This window comes from Octopus bimaculoides, chromosome 18 (assembly GCF_046866305.1).
Source record: "Octopus bimaculoides isolate indiv1 chromosome 18, ASM4686630v1, whole genome shotgun sequence".
In the NCBI taxonomy this organism is placed as follows: domain Eukaryota; kingdom Metazoa; phylum Mollusca; class Cephalopoda; order Octopoda; family Octopodidae; genus Octopus; species Octopus bimaculoides.
Window position 1 is genome coordinate 50,274,881 of NC_142945.1, and position 12,500 is coordinate 50,287,380.

General features: G+C 35.6%; 2 protein-coding genes and 1 long non-coding RNA gene across 4 annotated transcripts in view; 2 read left to right on the top strand and 1 right to left on the bottom strand.

Annotated features, from left to right (window-relative positions):
• Positions 1-1,976, bottom strand: part of LOC128249864 (uncharacterized) — a 7,573-nt gene extending 5,597 nt beyond the window's left edge. Inside the window, exon 1 of the mRNA XM_052974406.1 lies at positions 1,861-1,976. Within this exon, the coding sequence (XP_052830366.1) occupies positions 1,861-1,897 (37 nt within the window). The 5' untranslated portion in view covers positions 1,898-1,976. The remainder of the gene's footprint in view (positions 1-1,860) is intronic.
• On the top strand, positions 1,658-6,420 carry LOC149132082 (uncharacterized). Its single transcript, XR_016245078.1, has 3 exons — positions 1,658-1,972; positions 2,561-2,880; positions 6,092-6,420. It is a non-coding gene; the product is annotated as an uncharacterized LOC149132082 (long non-coding RNA).
• Positions 6,421-10,128: 3,708 nt separating this feature from the next.
• LOC128249865 (uncharacterized) overlaps positions 10,129-12,500 on the top strand; it is a 6,984-nt gene continuing 4,612 nt past the window's right edge. Inside the window, exons 1-2 of one of the 2 annotated variants that reach the window (XM_052974407.2) lie at positions 10,129-10,412; positions 11,770-11,869. In XM_052974407.2, coding sequence (XP_052830367.1) covers positions 10,376-10,412; positions 11,770-11,869 — 137 coding nt within the window. In that variant the 5' untranslated portion in view covers positions 10,129-10,375. The remainder of the gene's footprint in view (positions 10,413-11,769; positions 11,870-12,500) is intronic. The other variant, XR_016245077.1, reaches the window with a different exon arrangement.

Sequence of the window (12,500 nt, forward strand, 5' to 3'; positions counted from 1 at the left end):
GATATACAATATACAATATAGAATAAAATAAAATAAAAATGGATGGCACCATGAAAGAAAGTATTGAATGTAGATGAAATATTGAGTGTTCAATATAAAGGATCAAATATATAAATATATAAATATAAATATATATATATAAAGGCGACTCGAGTTTCAGGGCTATTTCCCTTCGTCATGGCCGGTATGACAGACTTTAACAGACTATATATATATATATATGTATATATAGGGAGCAAAAATACTGAAGGTTCAGTAAACAACTTTCATATATATATGCATATATGAAAGGGAAAAGTATATATATGACTTGTCTTTAATTATCTATGAAGTTTGACAAATTTATATATCTCTAGAGCGGTTCAGTACAACTCAACACCGCCAACTTAACACCGCCGACATAGCACTGCCGTCTCAACGCCAGGACTACTCAACACGAAGACAACTCAGCACCAAGAAAATTCATTAATAAATATAATTTATTCGTTTTATGATATTAGGTATTTATAAAAGATTAATTTGGTACATGACATTAACTTTCTGATAATGTTTCGAATTTCTAAAGTTCTGCTTTCTTTTTTATTCATGACATGTATTAAGATTAATGCTTTTATAAATTTCTAATAAAGTCATGAAACGAATAAATTACTTATTCATAAATTGTCCTGACGTTGAGTTGTCCAGTCGTTGAGGCGGTTTCGAGTCGGCAGTGTTGAGTTTGCTGTTAGTGAGTTGTCCCTATTCGTTCTAAGCCACATCATCATTAGACTTGTTGCCGTTTCACAGTTCTTATCTTCTAATGGTGGAGGTGCAATGGCCCAGTGGTTAGGGCAGCGGTCTCACGGTCGTAGGATCGCGGTTTCGATTCCCAGACCGGGCGTTGTGAGTGTTATTCAGCGAAAACACCTAAAGCTCCACGAGGCTCCGGCAGGGGATGGTGGCGAACCCTGCTGTACTCTTTCACCACAACTTTCTCTCACTCTTACTTCCTGTTTCTGTTGTGCCTGTAATTTAAAGGGTCGGCCTTGTCACACTGTGTCACGCTGAATCTCCCCCGAGAACTACGTTAAGGGTACACGTGTCTGTGGAGTGCTCCGCCATTTGCACGTTAATTTCATGAACTTCGCTAACTAAAAGATACAGTATTAGATGCACCGTACGTTGCTGTAGTATACTGACGTGTATGTGTATGCGTGTGCATGTTTCTGTGTGTGTGTGTGTGTGTGTGTGTGTGTGTGTGTGTGTATGCAGAATTGTTGAGACACCGTCATGACGATTAGAGTCGGAAAAGTACTTAATTTTATTATTTTTCACAACGTAACACTCATTTAATGGGCCACCTTTCGCCGGAATGCTAATTTATGCGGACTTAAAACAAGCTAAGCTCTTCAAGTGCCTGCGGATGATAAACATAGAAACATAGACTCTTCCGCACACACACACGCACACACGCACACGCAGACACACGTATAAAAATATATAAATATATATACATATATATATATATACCTATATAATATGTATATATATATATATATATATATATATATATATATATATATATATATATATATATATATATATATATATATATATATATATTTATATTTATATACATATATATAGATAAATTCATAGATAGAGCGTTGTATGTATATATATATATAATTACACACATACATATACATATGCATATGTATTTGAATAAATGTTTTTGTGTATATATAAATGTGTGTGCGTGCGTGTGCGTATAAGGACAGTGTAGAGAAGGATAGAAAGAGAGGGAAAAAAGAGAAATATTGTTAGATGAATGTTTTCATGTGAAGGACAATGGACAAAAATTGTAATGTACATTCTTACCACAAATGAGAAACGCAATGAAGATGTAGATTTTCATCGTCAGTGTTCTGTTATTCTTAAGGTTTTTAACGCTCTTGGGCACGTAAAAATCTTTTATAAATGAAAAACGAAGGTAACACATGTTTTGTTCATAACTGGTAAATACATATTTGATCTGTTACTTGATTTACGTGCCCATGACGTTGAAGGGTAATGATTTACATTCCCTATTAATATGTCAATTTCTTTGAACTTTTTTTTGGGGGGAAATATATTTGAAATGAAAGTTATATACTGTTATAGATAAAGTAATTGGGTTTCCTGATGTCTTCCGGAGTTCCATGTTGAATCACAGAATAGTCCTTATAAACGTTACTATTAAACCTAGGTTTATTAAAATCTAGGTAACAAAAACATAAACTCCGATTTCCCCCAAAAATCGCATGCAATTATCTTGTTGATGTTTAACTTGAGGAAATGTATCATATAATTACTTCAACATTAATATGATTAAATTATGACGGTAATTTTACTTTAAAATTTTAGAAATTTAAACATCGTTTCAACATTTTAATTCTTAATTATAATTGCTTTTCAAATAATATAACATTCAATCTATTTAGGATATTTGATAGATATACAGGGTGTGAGTGGTATTTGAAGACATTTCGTTTTTAGTCCATTACACCTTTAAATTATTTGATGTATCTTTGTTTTTCAGATAACCCTTTCAAGATACCATGCTAACCCAAGAAATGAAAAGACATGCAATTTTAGTTGGTATATACGCAAACCAAAGTGATTTAGAAATTAGGAACTTTCTAAATGTTGTAAGATCATTTGTACACAAATTCGATTGGAATTGGAGGCGTGTAATAGTATTGTTTCACCTGTCTCAAAAAATAAAAAAAGTGATAGATTCACAAAAATCCAAAATGTGATTTTACTATATCCAACATATAGTGGGACCATATCGATACTATCTTCTCTATGATGCACCAAACACTTTAACTGGCAAAAATCAAGTACTTGTTTCAGAAGGTAGATTAGAATTTCTTTTACAATATTATTTACTTTATGCAAACAAACTACGTTTATAAAAGTACATACCCATACATATATGCTAGTATATATTCATATATATATATATATATATATATATATATATATATATGCATTTACACACACACACACACACACGTACACATACACATATATATATATGTGTGTGTGTGTGTGTGTGTGTGGATTTATATATATAAAAAACCAGTGGATGTATTCCACTAAATTTAGGTAAATAATCCTTCGTACAGACGGTCAGTAGGGACTCCTGTTGGGTTCGGCTGCCCTACATTGATAACAGGCAATACCTCGAAACTAGTCTGTAAATTCCAGACCAGCAAGCGGAGGCGGCTGACCTCGTGAGTCACATAGCTAGCTGGAGGGGATGGCCTCTTGGAGATAATCAACAGCAGCATTCATCCTATTTTTTGGACTGCCATGTTGGCTTGGCGATAACTATTAATTTCCAGTACCGCTGCCGTAGTCTCCTTTAGAGAAACTTAGAAATATTAATATATATATATATATAAATACATATATATATATATATATATATATATATATATATATATATATATGATGTATATGTCTGCTGAGACCATCCTGCGTTAGGACTTAAAAGAAAGATTATCATGAGATTCAGATGGTCCCGGTGTCCAAAGCCAAGGAAACATCTGTCTCCCTAGTATACGAGATTGAAAACGTATGCAACATGTATACTCAGTAGGGAATAAAGAGAAGTAACGTTTCATTATTTATTAACCATGAATTAGTAATGCCACGCAGAGCATGATCTGCCTGCTATATATATATATATATATATATATATATATATATATATATATATATATATATATATATATATATATATATATATATATATATATGTATACATATATATGTGTACATATATATATACTCACAAAATTTCATGCAAAACTTCAATGTCTTATGAACATCTGTCGTAACAAATTCAACTGAAATGTCAAATTTTAATGACAGCCATTATCAAAGTAGATAGTATAATATGATGACGTGTCCACTTGCAGGTTTTCAATATTTATATAATAGTATCTTTTACACACACACGCACACACACAAACATACAGAAAGGCACACACACATATATATGATGGACTCTCCATTCGAAGATGGAGTATGAGTATTTAGCAATAGCTGCACGATCTGCATATATGGTTTGTTTTTAGAGGTCAAATGGTCGTGGCCCGCATTAATGTTCTCTCTCTCCATGCGATCGACGCTGTCTGAACAGGGGCACTGTGTACCAGACGTCAGGTTTCGAAGTGATCGCAGTGCAACATGAGGTGGGGTATTTTGCTCAAGAACACAGCGCACACCGGTTCGAGGAATTGAAACCACGGTCTTGCGATTGTAAATCCAAGACACTAACCACTAGGTCACGTATATTTGTACACAAACACACACACACACACACACACACATATATAAATGTGTGTGTGTGTGTGTGTGTGTGTGTGTGTGTGTGTATGTGTGTGTACAGAATTAAAAATACAGTAATCTTAATTATTATACAATATGGTAAATCCCTATTAAAGTGTTTGATATCAAGGAAATAATTAATTGTCACGATGTAGACTATCTGAGCTTCTATTAATAGTCCGAAACCCAGCGGACGCTGATCCAGCTGCAGATACAAATATCCCAGCGGCCACATTACCGGTTGCCACGTTGTATTGTTTGCAAATACCTTAGAGGCCGCTATTCTGGTCGCCAGGTGCAGATACAAATTCCAGCTGCCGTTTGCCGGTCACTATTTTCTGCATTAGAAACCAAGCCGTAACTGCTGGTTCCACAGGCACCACAAGTATTGGTGATAAAAAAGAAAAACGAGTGGTAAGAACGACGTTGCGCTCTGTTTGGGATTTTATTTCAAAACGAGAGACAGAAAACATTTTAGGGACACTAAATCATGTTTGTGGTACTTTTATCTTGGAACCTGGGGTGAGAGTGCCGAGGACAACGGGTATTTGGGGTTCAAATAGTTAAGCATAACGTAGAATTCTTAACTCTAATCTCTCTTTTTATAATTATCCAGCGAAGTCATCGAGAATTGTATATACTAATAATTATAATAATTTTTGAAATAGAAAATTAGGTTAATACCTTTAACTAATGTTTCTTATATTAAATATATAGGTATTTAATTATCTCATCTGTTACTGTTATTCTTCAGTTATCCAGTGAAATCCTCAATAATTGTATACATTTAACCTGTGTACGTAAGCGAAAGTAGGGGATGGTAATCACTCATTTTGGTCTATTTGTTTGTGTTCTTGCAAAATTACTGGAAAACTGCTCAACTTACGAAGGCATGTATATGTGTGTATGTGTGTTTGCGAGTGTGTGCATTCATAACCTGTGAATAAAGTCTGGAAAAACGTCACATATCTTTTTTAAAATGCAATGAAAATTTAAAGAAATAAAACTAGAATAGTTTAACGCAGCTATTGTGTAACAATACTTGATTTGTGAACAATTTTCACGGTTGCCATTTATAATAAAAATAACTTTTACTCAATTTCTTAAGCAACACAAAACAATGATATAAAATATTTAGATCACGCATGTTTTTGACAATCCATGGTGTGCATTAATTAACAAATAAATTTACATATTACTACAGTATTACGTGGATATTCATTATTTTTAATTTGGATGAATATTGCAGCCGATGCAACAAAGGAACTCTACCATAACCTTGTGGCTCTTCTTGGAAGGCAACAAGCATGTTATGGAGGGATTCTTGTAGCTACACAGTGTTTTCATGGCAACGATTTTCCTGTTATATTTTCCAGGATTAGTGTAATTATGAAAAACTGCGCATCATTCTTTTGTTTTTCTACTTTACAGAAATGTTTCCATCGTTACATGAGTTTTGTAAAAAAAAAAGTATGCAATTGCTGGACTACTAAATACATAATTTAGAAGACAAAGTAAAACAAAGCTTAACATTTCTTAAGATGCTCCTTCCAATTTTAGTTCAAGTGAAAATAAAATAAAATGAATTACACCATGTTAGAATATAACATGCGATATGCAAGGAGGGTGCACATCTGTTACAATTGATTTCTTTCATTTCATAAGGTAATTCAAAAAGCGCGGTACATCTTGACGTATACTCTCTCTTTTACTCTTTTACTTGTTTTAGTCATTTGACTGTGGCCATGCTAGAGCACCGCCTTTAGTCGAGCAAATCGACCCCAGGACTTATTCTTTGGAAGCCTAGTACTTATTCTATCGGTCTCTTTTGCCGAACCGCTAAGTTACTTACCACACAGCCACTCCTACGCCTATACTGAAAAAGACAATGAAAATATTTATTATCATTGCGTTTCTAATTTCAGGTAAGTATACAAATAGCCTGATACTTTTTTACACGCATTTAAACCTACCTCATAATCTTCTCCCCTCGTGAGATATCTCTCTAACTCTCACAATCGCTTTCTTGGTATATATGTAGGCATTAAATTGAGAAGAATTAAAATGAGAAATCAAACAATTTCTTTGTTGCTTAATTTGATAACTCAATGTGTTGGCACAAGGTTTTTACAACTCATGTTTGTCATTTATTTGAAACACTAAGAATCGAATTCTTTCCTCTCACATCTCCAGATTTTTCACTAACAGCTCTTTTATATTTATGCAGGTCACAAGGGAATGCTTCTTCGTTATTGCAGTAAACATTAAATTCTTGAGACATATGTAAATAAAGTTTACAGTCTGTGTTTTAGCTATTTTGATTTAGTAGTTGTTACTCTGCCAGATTTGCGTATGATGAAAAATTGCCATATTGGTGAAGTGAGGCAGGCGTGGAGCTGATAGAATCTTTAACACCTCAGGCAAATTACTTAATGGCATTTCGTTCTTCTTCACCCTGTAAGTTCAAATTCCGTCGAGGTCAAATTTATCATTCATTCTTCCGGGGCTGATGAAACAAATGCCAGCTGAGTACTGGAGTCGATGTAATCGATTTATACTTGTGCCAAAATTTGAAACCAATATAATTGAAATCGTACAGACACGTAGGTATCCATCCTGAATACTTGACATACAGTTGTGTTGTGTATGGTTGCTTATTACATTACAGGTATATTTTAAATATAGATAAGTACTTCTATATTTCCAACTATTGCATTTTGGATTATTTCGATATTAGTTGCAAATGTTGCCACATGGCCAGTAATTTCGAGGGAGAAGTTTAGGCAATTACACCGAACAGGTTTCTCAACTGCAACTTATTTAATCACCCCCAAAATGATGAAATGCAAATTCAACCGCTGAATTTGAACACGGCACATAAAGTCACACCTTATGCCGTTAAATGTTTTTCTGCATTACTATCAACATCAGCCATCTCACCACCTTAGATGATTTCAAAATTTGTACAACACCATCAACCTCGAATTATGAGGCTTTTGTGTTTCATCTGCAGCTTGTAGCCAATATAAGGTAAACAACAGCGTTTCAACAAAAGAGTAATACTGCCCCGAGAATCTGAAGGGGTGAATTGCCCGCAGACATACGGGAATATATCTGCAGTCTCTAGACATATTCACAGAATGAAAATAAAGAAAAGAATATTAGAATTTAACATTTAAGTCAATATAAAGTAAGCATTTTAATTTAACATTCAATTATGTCATACAAAATTAGAAAACTAACGTCGTCGTATAATTTGACAACCTGATGTGATAAAGATAAATACACAACACAATGACTCGTTATTTTTCATATATATTCAGAAAATGATACCTTACAACCAATAAAAAAAAATCATGCAGACCAGTGTAATACACTCGATGTATTTGTCAACACTTTTCGACAAGGAAGAAAGTTTTATTATTATTTACATAGCTGTTGCTAGTGTTTTATACAGCCGTTCCTCGTTTCACGCAGAGATGTCAAGTAACAGCATTTTGAGCGTTTTCCTGTGACTGTCCATCAGAGAACCTCAAGTCCAACCTTGGCTTTTCATTGCTAACCTCCACTTCCATTACAAAAACAGCACATTCCTGGAAGGCTTCGTTCTCTTAATCGGGTATAGACAGAGTGGGATCATGGCTACCCCTACCCTGAATATACTGGAACACATGGTACTCCATGCTTCACAAAACATCGCTTTGACCCGGAGATACGTTGACGAAGCATCCGTCTTGACTAACTCCAGAGATAAGTCGACCAGGATCCCCAATAGCTTTCAAAGCCTCTATCACAACATCCAGTTTGAGATTAAACACCAAGCCACTAGTTGCTCACTGAGACTCCTCGACTTCTTTATATAAAGATATGCAACAAACCGTTTCTTCGAGAAACAGGCGAAGAAAGACATCTTCCACTACTCGGGTTCATCATATCCACTGTTGTTGATGCAAATTGTAGCCTTTAACGAGTTCAACAGCCGCGTAAGCAGGTGCGACGTGGCTGAAATAGAGAACCATCTAAGGACAGAATTCATTAAGATACTGCACCTCACATGATGCAATCCTATATTCATAGAAAATGTGTGCAACACTCTAAACACACGGGAACGGCAGTTACAAAGACACCGCGACAATTCTATCTGGTAGAAGAAGAATAGCAACGATGACGACGTCGACGACGATGACAAAAACAACGATGACACCGACAACATCCACAACAGCAAAAGCAACAACTACAGACACAATGGTGGCAGACGAACTTATGACGATGAAGGTGATGGTGACCACAACAACAACTCCAACAACCACCACAGCAGTGGTAACTCTCGCAATCACGATAAAAATAACAACATCAACATTGGCAGCAGCAGCAGTAACTGGAACAATAATAAACAGCAGCAGAGTAGCAACGGCAGTGACGGGAACAACAGTAATAACAACGACGATCTTAGAAACTAAAACAGCAGCAGAGTCGGAGACAGTAATAGCAGAACCAACAACAACAACAATAGTCAAAAAACAACGAAAAGGATGAAGAAAGAATGAGAGGAAGAAAGGAAGGAAGAAAGAAAGAAAGATAAAGAAAGAAAGAAAAAAGTAAAGAAAGAAAGGATGACGGAAAGTAAGGAAGAAAGAAATGAAAATGTAAGGGTTAGGTTACGTCAACTTTCCATACAATGGTGACAAAGCAGAAAACAAGATAAAGAACATCGAAAAATGTTGTCTGCCCATCAGAATAGCCTTGACACTACCTCTCACAAAAACAAAACACTGGACACATGCTGTTTGAACCAAGACCCAATCAAAGCAAAACGGCCAAAGGTCAGCGGCCAGTTATGTTTTAAAACTCACGCAGTGTATCAAATGACGTGTTTATGTGAGCTAACGTAAATAAGATCGACGAAAAGACAGCATTCCCACAAGCTCACACCTCTCGTTGTGCGTATTCCAACAAACCCAGCAATGCGTAGTAGAGATTTATCCATCCTTATACTGGCAAAGGGAACAAATAGTGTCAACCAGAGAATCGCGGACGAACACTTCATTAGGAAGAAATCACCTAACCTTAAATGCCGGAGCGAGCACAACGTTTGGAGGTTAAACTACTGCTTCCAGAGCCTTTCACAAGTACCCGCAAGGACCCCATAAAATGTAAACTGGAAAAATGTCTGAAGAAGAATCGTTGATCCGAAAACGCTTACAAGAGTAAATATAACCTAACAACTTGCAACAAGGCTGTCCACATTACCCGCCACATGTAGGTCCTATCTTTCTCTCTCCATATCTGTATTTGTATCAATCTATCTATCTATCTATTTATCTATCTATCTATCTATCTATCTTCTATCTATCTATCTATCTATATATATATATCTGTCTGTCTGTCTGACTGTTTGCCTGTCTATCTATCTATCTGTCTATGCGTCTACAGCATTTCTGTTCCCCTCACATGACAACGGATTTCGCCTTAACTAGAACTCCCCCCCCCCATCATATGACAACGGATTTCGCCTTAAATAAAACTACGCCCTTTAACTTTCCTTAGAGACACGTTTAGGATGGAACAGATCTCGTACAATTCAAACGTCTCCTGAACATATACCACCAAATAATTTTAGTTTTAACCACGGAACTATAATTTTTTGCGAAAGTTATTAATACGTGTTTAATAGGCAATCAGTAGCTCTTTAAGTGTATGGTCTATTGTAATCTAAAATTAAGATTACAACATGAAATACATAATGACATTTCCATCTGTTATTATAGTCCGAGGTGATGAAGTTTAAAAAATATTCAAGTGTGTAGGTTTCTAACTATATGATAATATGTGAAAATCACATGCTCTGCAAATCATTGAATGGTTGAAAACATATCGTAATGAATCACCTCTCAAAATTAATCTGTCATTCTCGATGTCAGACATCTGTTACAATCCTCTTTATTAAAAAAGACAAAGCTACATATTCAATATTATTACAGATGCAAACTTTTACGATTACCCGATATTAACGATGAACATTATTATCTTCGCTTTAGTCCTAACTTTTGGTAAGATTTTTCTTCATTCATATTCATTTAAATGTAATTTGCAATTCCAAACATGTTCTACGATTTTGAATCTATCATAAAGCTGAACACCAGCCACAAAATAATAAAAAAAACATCCGAACACCACACAACACACATACACACATACGCATGTATATGGAAATATATATAAATGTAAACATATGAACATGTTTATGTTCATAAGTGAGAAGGTGACCTTTGAGATCACAGGAGCGCGTGGACACGAGATGAAATGGAAAGATAGGGCAGTGTGGATAGCTGCGGTGTATCACTAGAGGGGAAGTTGAAACGATGAAGCGATGGACTGAAGACCAGCGTGGCCCTGTTTGGCCTCGAAAGAATGGTGGTGATCGGGCGCGTGCGGGCGCGACGTTGACACGCGGCCTTAGCAGTAGCTACTACCGATAGGCGAGATGCATAGGTTACGTCCTGCATTTAACATGGCTGGACAACCGATACAGGGAGTTAGGTGAATTCCGTTCTCTTCCTCACATTACAATTCGCTCACGCTAAAGTTTACATATCTATCTATATATCTATCTATCTATCTATCTATCTATCTATCTATCTATCTATCTATCTGTATGTCTGTCTGTCTGTCTGTGTGTGCGTCTGTCTGTCTGTCTAATCTGTCCGTCTGTCTGTCTGGCTGGCTGGCTGGCTGTCTGTCGCTTTGTCTCTGTGTGTGTCTATCTATCTATCTATCTATCTATCTATCTATCTATCTATCTATCTATCTATCTATCTATCTATATATATATGTACCTACGTATCAGTCTAAGCATATATGTATATATGTGAATATGTTTAGATTCATTCATGCATATAGGTAAACACACACGTGAACCAAGACTATGCGAGCGAATTTGTTGCATATTTCGAAGATCGAATATGTCATCATTTCTATTGTAACATATCGATGAATGTTTGAACCATTTTTAAAATCTCATTTGACTTAGATTTTTCTCTCAAAAAGAAGACCTAGTCGGGTATCTTTTTATAGAAATCCGTTCATACTAGTTCATACTATATTATTTCTGCGCTGTTTATTGACTTGCAGATATGGTAATATATAATAAATTCTCTACTGCACCTAACTATCTTTGTTTTAAATAATTAGCAAAATATCCGTAACATAAATTTCATCCACCGGACGTATCATCATATAACACAAGCAGGTATAATTTTTTTAATCGTTCACCGCGGATTCATTATGTCTTGAAAGGTTTACAGACTATAAAGGATGTTTTACTAAGTGATGTATTAGTTAAAAAGGGGAACAATAACCATCATCAAGATTTAAGAATTAAAGAAAATTCATTTTCGAAATTTCTAGGTGTTGCGGTGTCAGATGATTGCAATGTATTGGCAGAGAAACGCTGTAGGTTGTCCAGTAAATATTTCCACACACTCAGACATGATGTCCGTTTTTGCAGGTATATACATATTCAAACTGTAAGAGTTACAATTACAATATTTAAATATCCAAAGTCGGTGATCAGGCAGAATCGTTAGCTGACCCGGAAAAAAGCTTAGCGACATTTGCTCCAAATTCTCCCGAGGGAGGCTTTGTCTTTTATCCCTTCGGGTTCGATAAAATAAGTACCAATCAAGTACTGAGGTCGCTGTAATCGATTTACTAAATTTACCCGAAATTTATGGTTGTGTGCCAAGATATTTATTCAGTATAACAATATGTAATTATTTTTCGTCTGTCTCTAGGTTCTGAATTCAAATTCCGCTTTTGCGGTCGAATACTTAAGTACCATTTGCGTACTGGGTCGATGTAATCTACTGGCCCCCTCCCCGTCAAAATTTTCCCTTATGAAAGGTAATTGAGTGCCATTCCGAGTTCATGTACCCATATCAACATCCAGCCCATGAGGTATATCATTGAGCGGGAACGTAAACTGTATGACATCAATGGACACTGATCAGTTTAGATCGATCGAAAGCTTTCTATATGGCCGACAATCAATTCTTAGCGACTGTATTGAACGCTGTGAGTTTCTTTCCCATCATCCACGTTTAGATTGCCGCAATATATAATAACAGGTACTTGGTGAA